Raw genomic sequence first — 16,137 nt, 5'->3', positions numbered from 1 at the left:
AATCCAGCATATACTTTAGATATTATTTCTGAACATAAGAATTAAATGTTATTGCTCATTCTAGTGGATGTAAGAGTCTCCCCGCATGATCCAAAAAGGCACATTCATTTCACTAATAAAATCCAAGGTTCAGAAAATAGTTTTAAGAAGCCAGGATAGGATTTTATTCAATCATCTTTTGTTATTTTAATAAATATTTATTAAGTGCCAATAGTCATCGAAGACTGTTTGAAGTTCTGGAGACAGTAATGAACAAAATAGAAATAAATTCCTGTCCTCATGGAGTTTACTTGCTAATAGGGGGGTAAAATGTGTAATTTGTTAGAAAACGATAAGGAGCAGAAGGGTGGGGATGGGTGAGTATGAAATTGGAATGCTGGGGAGGATTGACAGTAGGGATAGGGTGGTCTGCGAAGGCTTTGCTGAGAAGCCGGTACTTTTTGTAAAAGACTATGCAGATATCTGGGGGAAGAGCATTTCAGATAGAAAGAACAGAAAGAACAAAGGCCCTGAGGTGAGGGTATTTCTGTTGTGTTTGAAGAATAGCAAGGAGACATATATGGTAGAATGAGGGAGCCAGTGATAGAGATCATAAACTGGGAATCTAGGGAGGATTCGACAGAAAAGTGACATTATCTAATTTAGGATTTAAAGGAATGACCCTGGCTGCATAGAAATGCGAACTTATGTTCATACAAAAACCTACACACAATTGTTCATAGCAGCTTTTTTTGTAATAACTAAAATCTGGAAACAACCAAAATATCCTTCAGCTGGTAAATGTATAAGCAAACTGTTGTACATCTATACCATGCTGTCCCACTCAGTAATCAAAAAGAAGAAATGACTGACGGATACAACAACTTAGACTGATCTTAAGGACATTATGGTGAGTGAAAGAAAAAAGCCAGTCTGCAAAGGTCATCTTTTGTATGGTTCCATTTACATAAACAGTCTCAAAATGACTGACTTATGTAAGTGGAAAACAGATGAGTAGTTTCTAGGAGTTAGGGATGGGGGAGGAGCGAACAAGCACGGCCATGAAGGGCTAGTCCAAGGTTAGTCAGTCTCTGGTCATGGAGTTTCCTACCTGTGCATGACACGTGCAGGAGTACTCAGGCACAAGGAACTCTGAACACTTCTGTGTCTTGATTGCAATGCTCCCACAAGCCTATGGATGTGATAAAATGACATAGAACTGTAGACATGTGAGCACGTCAGATTCTGCGTTTTGATATTATTCTATAGTTATGTAATTTGTAACCACCGGAGGAAACTGGGTGCAGGGTACATGGGACCTCTCTGTACTACCTTTGCAACTTCCTGTGAATTGGTAAATATTTCAAAGTAAATAGTTTTTTAAAAAGGATTATTATCCTGGCTGCTCTGTTGAGAGTAGATGGAGGGGGCCAAAGGCAGAGGCAGGGACACTAGGGAGAGTAATGCTGGGAGGTTATTGCAATACCGGATTAGGCTGGTGGCACTAGAGTGGGCTGCAGGCAGGGGTGAAGAAAAGTTGAGTTCTAGGTATGTTTTGAAGGCAGCATTAATAGAATGTGCTGATGGATTGGATATGGGGTATGAGAGAAAGAGATGAAAGATGACACAGAAGTTTTTGGCCTGAGCAACTGGAAGGGCAAAGATAAGAGGTAATAGCAAGACACAGCAATCAGTCCAGAAGCCTGCCAGGAGATAGCGGGACTCTAGGCAAAGAAAACAAAGTGACAAACCCTCTTCCTCTCTTCAGCAGCAGCCCAACTTAGAGTTAAGAGCATAATAGGATATTGAAGTAAATGTACTCTTGTTAACCTGCTCACAGGCAGCTGAGTTATCTTGGCCTTGCCTTGACTGTTTTGGGGAGAAGCATTTTTGTTTGGTAAACAGGATGTCGTTTCCATGGGTATAGGAAGAAGAAATGATAGAACTTAGTGGCAAAGCAAAGAGCTGCTAGCTGTGGTTGGCTTGGAATTGGCAGAGTTTTTCAGGTAGTCAACTAAGATTAGCACACATGCTGCTTTTTCCCCTTTCTAGGCTGAGTCCGTTCTGCATCATGAGAAATGTGAATTTTCTGTCCTGTTGTTTGACCTGGTGTCAGAGTATGTACATTTTCAGCTGTTTTTTTGCATCAGCTATGAGTTGCAGATTGAGACAAATGGAGACACTGTATGTTAAGGGTGGAAAAGTGACTTATTTTAAGAAATGTTGGCTCTCTACCCCTACCCCATTAGTGGCATGCCTCTGACACTCCAGTAAAGCTGGTGTAGGGCAGCTAAGACTGGCTTATGTATGTGTTTGCCTTTGAAATGTTAGAACCTGAGTGTATCACAAGATGTTTCTTCCTAAGTAGGGACTGGACCAGAATTACAGTGAATTCTGAAGCAAAATTTACATATTGGTGCTCTAATACTTTTGAAACTTCAGAATTCATTTCCTTTATTTCTGATGATAACGAGGGCTGTCATGAAAGTATCCAGCCCTGTATACTGTGCCTCTCTGTTTTTCCTATTACATAGCTGGAAACTTTACAGACAGTATAACTTCCCATGGGCTATATAAATCCCTTAGCATCACTAATGTCTTTTTATTTTGTGAAGAAGAGGACATAAAAAAGGTTAAAGAAGTCCAATGCCAAGTCATTTATGTTAATTGGAAAGTGAGAAAGAGAACTCAGACTTTTGCTTTTGATAAGAGCTTGAAACAGATGAACTGCTTTTTCCTTTTAACCAAGAGTCATGTCATCCCTGTGCAATCGAGATTATTGGAGTTGTTTTAGGCGGCACCTGTGACTCAGTCGGTAAGGCGCTGGCCCCATATACCGAGGGTGGTGGGTTCAAGCCCGGCCCTGGCCAAACTGCAGCCAAAAAAATAGCCGGGTGTTGTGGCAGGCGCCTGTAGTCCCAGCTACTCAGGAGGCTGAGGCAAGAGAATCGCCTAAGCCCAGGAGTTGGAGGTTGCTGTGAGCTGTGTGAGGCCACGGCACTCTACCAAGGGCCATAAAGTGAGACTCTGTCTCTACAAAAAAAAAAAAAAAGAAAACTTTAAATGTGCTCTAGGCCTATAAGGGCAACTAAATAGATCGTAGTTAACTGATGCTGAAAGACAGACTTTGACTGATGTACTTTATGCTGCAAGTGTCTAAATGAGATTTGTCTAGTTTGTGGGTAAGGGATGTCAGCTATCGGGAAATACTGGAAGCAAGGCTCGTATCTGCAGCATGGGGTGATTGGGACTAAGGCTATGGGTTATTTGTAGCCCAGTATTTAGGAGAGCTAACTCGCTGAATTGCCTGGAAGAAGCAGAGCAACGCTTTCAGAGGTCCTTAAAACTGTGACTTTATCCTTACAGGGTTCTCTCTCTCTCTCTCTCTCTCTCTCTATATATATATATATATATATATACTTTTTTTTTTTTTTTTTTTTTAGCTTTAAGACTGAGTAGATTCAGGAGCCATTTTGTTTCATTTGCCTTCTGAAAGTGCTCGAGTATTTATTCAAATGCTGTGACTATCTATGTGTTAAGTCCAGGCTGGGCTACTACTGTGGATTTCTTCACTGCAAGTTAAACATTACATTTGAACTTGAAGAATTTTTGCTGCCTGCTTATAGAGCACATACGAATATAAAGCAGCCATTTGTCAGTGGGCAGCTGAAAGGCAATTTTCAGCAGGGACTGCAAACCGCTGCAGACTGCTGGCTCCTGGCACACCCACTAGGCCTCATAGGGTCACACTAAAAGCAAACCAAGGGGCAGGGTGGGGGTGTGTGTGTGGATGAAATGGGCAAAAATAAAAACAGAGGCCAAGATCTGAGTGGATGGAGCCACTAAGAGGTGCCTGTATGTGGAGAGGAGGACAGTGTTCCCAAAGAGGAGAAAACTTGAACAGCAGACACAATGGCCAGGAATAAACATCTAGACTTTGCATGTTTGCAGCTTGTGCTTTTTAAAACTAAGTGACCTGTGTATCTTCTTTGTATCTATAACTATAGAAACAGTGAAGGTGAGTTTGGGGAAAGTATGATAGTTTAAGCTGTTTGATTCAGTGCACTACCACAAATACCTTTTAACCAGAACCATTAATGGTGACAGTTAGTGTATAATCACCTTTAAGCACTATAGAATCCTGTGATCTATTGTGATCGATTAACCAAATGCTTAAGTATTTCCTGTATAGTATTCTGTTTTTTCTTTCTTTTTTTTTTTTTTTTTTTGTGCAGTTTTTGGCTGAGGTTGGGTTTGAACCTGCCACCTCCAATATATGGGGCCAGCGCCCTACTCCTTTGAGCCACAGGTGCTGCCCTTCCCCCACCCCCCCTCCACTCCCCCCGTTTTTTTTTTTTTTTGAGACTAAGTCTCATTCTGTTGCCCTGGGTAGAGTGCTGTGGCATCATGGCTCAATAGTAACCTCAAACTCTGGGGCTCAAGCCATCCTCTTGCCTCAGTCTCCCAAGTAGCTGTGACTACAGGAATCTGCCACAATGCCTGGCTAGTTTTTCTATTTTTTTTTTTTTTGTTGTTGTTGTTGCAGTTTGGCCGGGGCTGGGTTTGAACCCACCACCCTTGGCATATGGGGCCGGCACCCTACTCACTGAGCCACAGGCGCCGCCGTAGTTTTTCTATTTTTCATAGAGATGGGAGTCTCACTCTTGCTCAAGCTGATCTCAAACTCCTGAGCTCAAACAATTCACCTACCTCAGCCTCCCAAAGTGCTAGGATTACAGGTGTGAACCACCATGTGCCGGCTTCCTATATGGTATTGAGTGAACCTTTTAAAAAAAGTCTTTTTAAATATCTTTGAAAAGTAAAGCTTTGTCACGTATAGTAACTTTTAATCAAAGTACAAGTTTATTCCTAAATATGCTACCCTTTCCTTGGCTGTAATCTGCAGGAGCCTTTACTTCTATTTAGCAGATCTAGAAGCAGGGGTTTTGGCAGTATAAATGTACTGTCCAAGGACAAATTGTGGTTATAAAACAGAACTGGGTTTCATTCCACCAGCTCCTGGCCTGGGTAACAATTTTGAGAACTTTCCAATCATTTTAGGAAAACAAAGTACTTAGAAATTTATAAAGAGTTTCTTAATAAAAGAAAATCACTTACTTTGGAAATCACAAAATTAATCATTCTCCCGTATTTAAGAAGTGCTTTGATGTATTCTGGTAATTAGTATTTACTGCCAGATGAATGCCTCTTGGGCACTTTAATTAATGGGTAGCTTGGCCAAATGAGCTTCTGATGGTAAACCTCCATGAAGGTTTATTTTTATGTTTCTCAAGAATAGCTGTCTCTTCAAAGCTCTTTAATTAGACAAAGTTTAGCAACTAAAACATATTATTAGAATAACTAGGCCTTGAGTTAAGAGAAATAGGGGGTCAAAGGAGCAGGTACTGTTAAAGAATAGCCTCTTAAAATAAAACATAGCATTCTCCCTCTGATGGATGTCAAGTTCTTTAACAGCTTGTGTTACGTTACTGTCACTAGTTAGGGACTTCGTGTTGTTTAACGTTCATATGACAGATGTCAGCAGAGGCCCAAACACACCAGGGTGTGAGCTCATTTATCACCACCTCTAACTCACTTAGAAAGCTGTATTCTGGTCCTTTTAACATCTAAGCTGAAGACTTATTTTGTCCTTTTTCCCCATTACATTGATAATCTTGGCTATAACAATAGGGAACTACTTCCCCAAGACCTTATGCATGGCAAACAAAAATTACAGCAATTCCTTTGAGGTGTCTTTCTTAATAATTTAAATTATCTACTTAGACATGTTCTTAAAGTTGCCATATTATTTGCTGTCTAAGATTTTATGTTCTTCTCGTCAGAATATAGTTCGCAATATTTTAAAATCTGCTGTGTGGATGTGTCATCGTCCAACTCTCTGTATCCTCTGCCTGCCATTTTTTGCCCCCAGCTCTCTGTCTTGGCAGTCACTGCTAGTAAATCTATTTTACCTCGAACCTACTTTTTTGTGATTAAGGAAAAGATGTGCTTGACTAATCTTTTTAGGTGAGGGAAATATCACCAAAATCGTTGGGTGTTCTTAGTAAACCACTCCTGATAAATAGGCAATAATACACGTATCTATGTTGTCTAATTTGTCACTTTGTTACTACCTTAGGATTGAGCAAATATCAGTTGATTAGAGGGCACCATTGATGACTATTAGAAATTTCAAACAGAACATACTGTTCACAGCTAACCTTTCTAATTCCCTCAGCTGTTACAACCTGTGTGTGTTGTTGATTTGATGAAGAACTGGATCAAAGAACTGTGTGTTATTGGTTCAGCATAAACTTACTGCCATTCTTGGAAAGTTCTCAAAGAAATTGCTAAATTAGTAAAATCATTTTTATGTATTATTTTCAAATAATTTTTGAATGTTGGGCAGCGCCTATGGCTCAAAGGGGTAGGGCGCCGGCCCCATATGCCAGAGGTGGCGGGTTCAAACCCAGCCCTGGCTAAAAACTGCAAAAAAAAAAAAAAAATTTTGAATGTTGAGGATAGCATAGTATTATAGAATTTATCACATGTAAATTCTTTAGATATACTTTAGCAAGTTGAATGTTCCCATTTAAGTTGGCAGAAACTTCACTTGGGTTTTGATTGATGTAATCTATAAAAATTAATATAGTTTTATAAAATCTGATAAGCTCAATACATAGAAATACAAAAAATGTAGGCATGTTGTTATGCATTCTAGAGAATAATGACCAAATGTGTTTTTAATGTCAAATTTTACAACTTTGAGAAAGCAGACAAGATACTAGCCTGAATAGAGTCTTGTATAAAGCGGTTTTCCCCCTTAGCAATGACTAATTTCTGTCTACTCTTTCCTGAAATGATCGATTATTAGGACCTCACTTTTTGACTTAGGCTTTAACACAGGAAATATTTCTGACACTGATCGTTATGGGTGTGTTTGCTCATTTATATGTAATCTTTTGCAGTGAGGATATGACAGGGAAGGTGTCGCATGCTATGGCCCCTGAAAAATGGCATCATAACCCTGAGAACACTTTTGTTTTTCTTATGTTCATGCAAGTATATTCTCATGCATACTTGTGCAAACAGGATTTATTCTTAAAATAGCTTGGACACTTACTATAAATGAATTTTTATAGATACAAACCAGGACTATAAGTTTGTTGTTCTCCTTTTGTTACTTCTCTTCTTTAAGTCACTTGTTTGATGGCCCCTTTGCATCCCTCCTTCAGTCTCCCTTTTGAAATTAAACTAACATCCAAAATGAAACTGACTGTATTCTTCTTTAACACAGACCACCTGGTGGCTCATGGTAGAATGGCAGAAAAGGAGGCCCGTCGGAAGTTTAAACAGATCGTCACAGCCGTCTATTTTTGTCACTGTCGGAACATTGTTCATCGTGATTTAAAAGCTGAAAATTTGCTTCTGGATGCCAATCTGAATATCAAAATAGCAGGTGAGAAGTTTGCAGAGGGCGTGGAATAGGGACAAAGGAGCATTTCCTTTTGGACTCTAAAATCAAGGGACTGTCAATTTCTGTCTCTTCATAAAGAAGTATTATGAAAGTAAGGAAAATTTAGGATTTTAAAAAATAGCCTGAAAATTGATAAGCTTTCAAAATGTATTTATTTTTTTATGTAGTATTAGCTAGAATTGGGCTGGGAAGAAGGAAAGGAAAGGGTGATAGTCAGAATTCTATTATTTTGGTTGACAAGTCCTTTTAAAATAATATAGAATAAAATGGAAATGAAAACTGCTAAAACTGTATACCCTCTTACCTTCAGCTGAGGTTGATTTGTATCACTGCATGCTTATTCTGAAGGCTGTAGTTTTGTAATAATTTAGGGGAGAATAGATCTTATGGAGGCTTATAGCCAGTTTATCTTTTTTTCTCTTCAAATTTTGCTAGTCTCCTCATCTGACAGTGCCTAAAAAACCACTTTTCACTGCCTCAATCTGCTCCTGCTTCAATTTTAGTAAACCAATGCATTTTGCCTAATAAATACAAGCTCACCACCTATTGATAGAAGAAAGTGACTACAGTCTACACAGAAACCATATATATGAAGATAAGCCATTTTCTTTCTGACAGTTTCTAGTATTATACTACATATTGTGTGTTCTCCATTTCCCAGATAAAAGGGAGGGTGTCACATATAGAAAACTGAAATACAACTAGAATAGAATTATCTTGAAAAGCCAAGCTATAAAGCTGTTCTAAAGACTCCATTCCTTTAATAGGGGTAGGAACTGAGAGTTTAGATTTATATCATATTATAGATGGAAATGCCTAAATGGTACCCTTGCTAGGTTGGTGATTCTTCTGAGGGTTTGGGTTATCAGCCCGTTCACTTTTTCATTTTTGCATATCACCTAGATTTCTATTTATTTGTTTATTTAGGCCAATAGCTTCACTCTTATTTAGAACTTTTACATAGTTTATAAGTTGAGTCCTGCACTATTTCATTACATAGTAGGCAGGAATTAAAGGCTTTGTCTTACATAAAATCACGTTTTTCCTTTGCTCCTATGTCTATTTTATGTTCTCCAAAGCACTCTAGATGCCGTCAGTTCCCACAGAAGTGGGTGCTATGGAAAGGCCTGACAATTGCAAACACTCTTTTGTAATTATTTGTTGTAGCTTCAATTAAATTAATAGTAATAATACTTATGAGGCTTGACAGTCCTTAAAAGTATGATAAAATGTAATTTCTTATTTATGTTGTAACAAATTACCACAAATGTAATGGCCTGATACAACCCAAATTTGCTAGTTTACAGTTCTGGAGGTCAGACATCTGAAATGAGTTTTACAGGGCTAGAACCAAGATCTAGGTAGGACTGGTTCCTTCTGGAGGCTCTGAAGAGAAAATCCGTCTCCCTGCCTTTTTCAGCTTCTAGAAGCCACCTGCATTCCTTGGCTTGGTTCCCTTCTTTACCTCACTCCAGCCTCTTCACATATCTTACTCCTGATTCTGGTTCCCTCGTCTAAGGACTCTTGTGATTATATTGAGCCCTCCTGGCTAAAATCTTCCCATTTTAAGATTCCTCTTTTAATCATATTTACGAAAGTATCCTTCTAAGGCAACACATTCATAAGAATGGGGATATAGGACATCCATGTATTTGAGTGTCCATTATTCAGTCTACTACAGATGTCATTGTAGGACTCTTTGGATTATTGATTACAGTAGTGAGTTAAAAGAAGGTCCTCTTTATATTCAGTAGTTTTATCTTACCTCCACTGACCCAGGGGTGAAATTTTTAAATGCTTCTGTGGTTCTTGATTTTGAATTTGGGACCATTTTAATTTAGTTAAGAAAAATTTCTGTGGTCTTTGATTTTTGCATTGAGAAACCAAGAGTAAAAGCAGAGGTCATTGATCATTGAAACTAAAAACTGTATTAGGTAAGGAGATTTTTACATGCTTTTATTCATTAATAGTTAAAACAAAAACAAGTAGTCCAATGAGAGCCTCTACCTGCTGGTATGTAATTACAGACTCTTGGGGGTGCTGGCAGCCAGCTTTGGGCCCTCTGTGTAACACTTATGCTTTGGCAAAATTTGTAAGTTTGTTAACCCAGAGTCTGCATTTTTATTATTTATTTCAGAGCAAAACAAAGAATAAATGATCATGTAATAAATGAGCGTTGTGGCCTGGTACAGTGTCTGACATTGTCTTTGCTCCCGTGTTCTTTCTCTCCATGCCATTGTTAGTCTCTCAGTCACTGCCTGAGCTTCCTTTCTTGCACACAGATTAGATAGAATTCTCATTTTCACCTGCCAACTCTTTGAACTTAATGGACTAGTGGGAGAAATGTTTCTCGTCGAAGCTGATTAGAACATGACTAATTTTAGAAAGGTAGGTTGGATGGTTTTGACAGGATACGGTCAGGTAGGTCATGAATTCAACTTTAATTCTAAAAGCTAAAAGTAACTTGAGATCCCTGATCTTTTCAATGGCCTTTTTTGACAAAATATTAGAATTCTTTCTTCTGTTACAGTAACAGATTAACTTGGAAGAAGTAAAAATTTAGATTTGGAAACATAAGAAATTCATGTTTTCTGTATGCCATGTTTATTTACCTACGTGGTTTTAACTAAGATAATCACGCATTGTGTTTGCTGTAGAAGATGAATAAATTGTTCTGGAGGAGGTTTATGTTTGTGTTAGTTATTTTTTAAATTTTGTATTAATTAATATGGAAATTTACATTTGATATTTAATACTATAAAAATTTCACTATTACAAATGCCCATGCTAGTGCTAGCCCTCTCACAGAAAATATGTGTTCCCTGGACATGAGTGTAAACTTCAGTTATAGGTATTATAAGATTCAGCTGAGCACAGTGGCACATGCCTATAGTCTAAGCTAGTGGGGAGGGTGAGGCAGGAGGATCACTTGAGCCCAGGAGTTGGAGCCCAGCTGGGCAAGAAAGATAGCAAAATCCTACCTCAAAAAAGAAAAGATACTGGCTCGGCGCCTGTAGCTCAGCGCTAGGGTGCCAGCCACATAACACTGAAGCTGGTGGGTCTGAATCTAGCCCAGGCCTGCCAAACAACAATGACAACTACAACCAAAAAATAGCCAGGTGTATGGTGGGCGCCTATAGTCCCAGCTACTTGGGAGACTGAGGCAAGAGAGTCGCTTAAGCCCAAGAGTTGGAGGTTGCTGTGAGCCGTGACGCAATGGCACTCTACCGAGGGTGACATAATGAGACTGTCTGAAAAAAAAAGAAAAGATACAACCATCATTCTGTAGTTTTAGATTTAAATTTTTGTTTATGAATTTTTATTCTATTTCTAGAGAGGTGAATAACTTAAGTTTTCCTTCCGGTTTTAGAATTTAAAAATTCTTCTTAATGGCAGTAGCAAACATGCCTTCTATAGAATTTTTTGAAAGTTGTTTCTGTCATTTGTGATACAGACTACACATTGGTCATTTCCAGGATAAAGAATTTTTATTTCTGAAAGGCAGGGTTACCCAGTCTAGAACTAAGAATCAGTAGGGTGACTATGGGAATCTTATCTGTTGCTAACAAAGGCTCCTGGCTCAGGTGGTACAGAAGAGAAAAAAGAAGTGTGAAACATGACTCTAGCCCTCAAGGATTTACAGCCTATTTGAGCAGCAAATGTTTAGGCCTTTGAAAAGTTAAATAAGACCAAAATTATGCTTGGTACATACAGAAAGTACTTCACAAAGCATTTTCAATTATATTACCTTTTTTTTTTTTAATTAAATCATAGCTGTGTACATTAATGTAGTCCTGGGGTACAATGTGCTGGTTTTATAGACCATTTGAAATATTTTCATCGAACTGGTTAACATAGCCTTCATGGCATTTTCTTAGTTATTGTGTTAAGACGTTTATATTCTACATTTATTAAGTTTCACATGTACCCTTGTAAGATGCACTGTAGGTGTGGTCCCAACAATCACCCTCCCTCTACCCATCCTCCTCCCTCCCCTTCCCTCCTCTCTCTTTCCCCTTTCCCCATATTCCTGGGCTATAACTGGGTTATACCTTTCATATGAAAGCTATAAATTAGTTTCATAGTAGGGCTGAGTACATTGGATACTTTTTCCTCCATTCTTGAGATACTTTGAGAAGAATATGATCCGGCTCCATCCATGTAAACATGAAAGAGGTAAAGTCTCCATATATTACTTAATTTTACCATGTTTGATGTGTAAATACAGCTTATTAGAAAACATGAAAATCCCTTCATCTTCTGGCATCTTCTTTCCACACTTAACTTTCCAAAACTTTGAATTTCTTACAAAGAACACCCAAACAATTTTTTTCTTTTCATGTAGAGAATCTCAATTCTGGAGAAAGAATAGGATTCATGGCCTCTAACTGTCACTTTTCTAGCCTCAGGCGTGTGAGGATCCTCAGAGGAGCAGATGCACCAAGGAGGCACAGCATAGCTTTTCCAGCATGTGGTCTGCATTGCCGGCTGTGTGTTTCACAGCTACCAAATTATATATATATATATATATATATATTTACTTTTTTATTTTTTCCTTTTTGAAATAGAGACTCACTGTTTGGCCCTTGCGGTAGAGTGCCATGGTATCACAGCTCACAGCAACCTCAAACTCTTGGGCTTAAGTGATTCTCTTGCCTTAGCCTCCCGCGTAGCTGGGACTACAGGTGCCCACCACAACACCAAGCTATTTTTTTTATTATAGTTGTCATTGTTGCTTAGCCGGCCTGGGCCAGGTTCAAACCCGCCACCTCCAGTGTATGTGGCTGGCACCCTAACCACTGAGCCACGGGCACTAACCCCAGATTATATTTTGATACAATAGAAGACTTGTTACAAGGCACATCATGATTCATTATAACATTAATTGTATAGTCTAATAAGCACAGGAATTTAGAGGATGAAGAAACCACTTTGGTTTGTAAAATTCCATTAGATTGTAAATTCCATACGGACTAAAGCCATGTCCTGTTTGTTTCACCCACTGACTAGCACATACCTGCTCTATGTTCCATAGCTTTGTTGATTTGAACTTCAGGCAGTGCAGATGAGGACATAAATACCCTATTGAGGACATGACACTTTGATAAGATATGCAGGACAGTGGAGAATCTCAGCAAACATTAACAAAGCACCTGCTGTGTACAGACACTGACCTAGGCACTGGGTGTAGCAGTAGATAAAATAGCACCTTAGAAACAGTATCCTCATGGGAGGAGATAGACAGCAAACACAAACCAATACACTCTCATAAAGGCTGAGAAAAAGATAAAATCAGTAATATGATAGAATGACTTGTGAGAGAAGACAGTACTTTAACCAGGATAGTCAGAACCTTCAAGCAGAAGGAAGAGCAATGCAAAGGCTTGAGAGAGGTGATTTTAACACATTGGAGAGGTAGGAGAAAGCCAGCGTGGCTGGAGTAATCAGAAGAGGAGAAGGAGGAGTGGGGGTGAGAGAGATGGCGAGGGCCGGAGAGCGGATGTTTATGCTAGATCATCAAGTTATTTGTATATGGGTTTAATAAATTAAATTTAGGATGGGTAAGGAAAAAAAAATGGGAGTGGGGGAGGGGACAGGAAGGCAATGAAAGACCAGTTGAAGGCTGTGAAACAGTAAAATCCTGCATGATGTGATGATATAGACATGGAAAGGAAGAAAAAGGCAGCAAATTTAAGAGATAAAGTAAAGAAGAGTTTCTAGGATTTCTAACCAATGAAATATGTGGGCCAGGAAGGCTGGGCATGGTGGCTCACACCTGTAAGACTAGTATCCTGGGAGGCTGAGGTGGGTGGATCACTTGAGGTCAGGAGTTTAAGACCAGCCTGAGCAAAAGAGAGAGCCCATCTCTACTAAAAACAAAAACAAACAAACAAAAAAATGCCAGGCTGGTGACAAGTACCTATAGTCCCAGCTATTTGGAAGGCTGAGACAGGAGGATCACTTGAGCCCAGGAGTTTGAGGTTGCTGTGAGCTATGATGATGCCAATGCATTATAGCTGGGGTGAAAGGGCGAGTGGCTATGTCTCCAAAAAAAAAAAAAAAAGAGAGAGAAGAAAAAGAAAGAGAAAACTAGGCCAAGAAGAGGGAAATTCCAATTAATGATTTGTTTAGAAATGGAAAAATAAAATTTTCTTATTGATTATTTGCAAAAAAAAAAAGATGTCTTGTTTTTTAGTGGTTAACATACTGATACTGGAAAGTAATTTTAATGCCCTTGTCCCCAAAGATTAAGTAGAGATATTTCTATATTTAAGAAAGATTGACGAAGAAAATACTGAAATGTAGCTGGCTTACTCTGTGAAAAAGTTTTTTCAAATACTCGGACTTCATGAGAATGTTTAGAAAATTATGGAAACATTTATTTTAACATAAGAAAGTTGGAAACTTTTCTCTTTAAAAGTCGACTCCCAGAATGGTCTCCCTGAGATAGTTTCCACTCCCATGTTATTGTTTTAGTTGGCAATCAGTAGACAGCAAAGATCTGATGTGCAACTACAGAAAAGCCAATATTTTGGAAAGAATTTTCAGAGTGCATGGATTTAAGGTACTGTGGAAAATTTTGACCTTAGTGCAGTGAGAGCTAGATATTTTGGTTTTTTTGAAATTGAGAAATTGAAACATTTCATAAGTCAGTGGACCTTTCATCCTTAGTATTAATATTCTGAGATACCATGATATAGATAAAAACAGGTTGGAAACCTTGGATTTCTGAGAGTTCTTCTACAGCGTGGTGATAGAGAATGTCCTAGGAAATAGTTATGCAGTATTTATATCAATCCGAATTTTATTTCATGATCCTAACACTCATTATTTATCATTCAGTGCACCTCCCAGGTAGACAAGTCAGTAAATTCAAGCCCTGAGATGCCCTAGTTGACTGTCCCGCATTTAGGTTATCATAGTAGAGCCAAGGAATTTTAACGTCTCAATTTGTGTTCCCATCCTGTAATGGCACATGAGCCTCAACTGGAAGCTACCAAATAACCTTAATATACATTGACCCTTGCTATGGCCTCAATCTTATTCCCAAGACTAGAACTTTACAAATGAAGAGCTAAGGCATTTCAGCTACATAGTTGATTTATTTTGTATGAAAAAATTCTAAAGCTAAAATTCAAGGCTGCGTGCTGTGGCTCATGCTTCTAATCCCAGCACTGTGGGAGGCCATGGTGGGAGGATCACTTGGAGGCCAGGAGTTTAAGAACAGCTTGGAAGATATATCAAGACCCCAGCTCTTCAAAATCTTTTTTTAAAAATTAGCTGGGTATGAGGGTGCATGCCTGTTGTTCAAGCTACTCAGGAGGCTGAAGCAGGAGGATTGCTTGAGCCTTGAAGTTTGAGGCGGCACTGAGCTTTTGATCATTGCACTGTACTGTAGCCTGGACACAGAGTGAGACCCTGTCTTAAAAAAAAAATCAATCCATCCATCCATCCATCCATCAAATGAGCAGATTTTTATCAGTCAGAATTTTAGGTTATTAAAGTCATTCTATTCTTCTTGTATGAAGAACAGTTTTATGTGGATAGGGGCTCACTTCACAATAGCTGTGCTACCAATGCAGAAACATTGCTTCTGGGTGGTGCCTGTGGCTAAGTGGGTAGGGTGCCAGCCCCATATTCCAAGGGTGGTGGGTTTGAACCCAGCCCGGGCCAACTGAAACAGCAGTGGCAACTGCAACAAAAAATAGCTGGGTATTATGGAGGGCGCCTGTAGTCCCAGCGACTCGGGAGCCTGAGGCAGGAGAATCGCTTAAGCCCAGGAGTTGGAGGTTACAGTGAGTGAGCGATGACGCCATGGCACTCCACTGAGGGCGACAAAGTAAGACTCTGTCTCAAAAAAAAAAAAAAAAAAGAAACATTGCTTCTCAGATTTTCCCACTGTGGCTTCCCTAATAGCAGAGGAGAATGGACTCATACAGAGTGGAGCATGTAGGGTGTTGATTATATAATCCAAAATGGCCCACTTTAAATCACATATTTTAACTTTAAAAATCATGTACATTTTGTATTCTACTCAATGTTGTATTTATATTTGTTTTAATATTAAAATTAATTTAACAGAAAAAAGCTGAAGTTCTAAGAAGATTCATTCTGTTTAGCCTGTAGTTTCATACCACTCTTGACACACTGAAGTATTATACCTGAGGGTAGGTAAACATATGCTGGGCTGAAAAAGTGAGAATAAAGAATTTTATTCCCAACTGTAGATTCCTTACACAAACTTCTGGTTTGTACATCTTGACTTCTCTCCTGCTTTCCGCAAACTCCAGGATTGATTGATTGATTTTTTTGAGTCAGAGTCTCAAGCTATAGCCCTGCATAGAGTGCCATGGTGTCATCATAGGTTACAGCAAGCTCCAACTCTTGGGCTCAAGCAATCCTCTGGCCTCAGTTGTTTTCTTTTTTTTATTGTTGGGGATTCATTGAGGGTAGAATAAGCCAGGTTACACTGATTGCAATTGTTAGGTAAAGTCCCTCTTGCAATCATGTGCCTCAGTTGTTTTCTATTTTTAGTAGAGATCAGGGGGTTTTGCTTGGGCTGGTCTTGAACTTGTGAGCTCAAGCTATCCACCTGCCTCGGCCTCCCACAGTGCTAGGATTACAGGCATGAGCCACCGCACCCAGGCCAAACTCAAGGATTTTTATGCCAGTATCTATTA

The 16,137-nt window shown here is 39.1% G+C and overlaps 1 protein-coding gene across 10 annotated transcripts in view; it reads left to right on the top strand.

Annotated features, from left to right (window-relative positions):
• SIK3 (SIK family kinase 3) overlaps positions 1-16,137 on the top strand; it is a 277,645-nt gene that overhangs the window by 185,922 nt on the left and 75,586 nt on the right. For all 10 annotated transcript variants that reach the window (XM_053593242.1, XM_053593241.1, XM_053593246.1 and 7 more), the window contains exon 4: positions 7,277-7,438. In XM_053593242.1, the coding sequence (XP_053449217.1) occupies positions 7,277-7,438 (162 nt within the window). The remainder of the gene's footprint in view (positions 1-7,276; positions 7,439-16,137) is intronic.

Source organism: Nycticebus coucang, chromosome 6, assembly GCF_027406575.1.
Source record: "Nycticebus coucang isolate mNycCou1 chromosome 6, mNycCou1.pri, whole genome shotgun sequence".
NCBI classification, from domain to species: Eukaryota; Metazoa; Chordata; class Mammalia; order Primates; family Lorisidae; genus Nycticebus; species Nycticebus coucang.
Note: the sequence above shows the minus strand (reverse complement) of the source record. Positions and strands in the feature narration are given on the sequence as shown.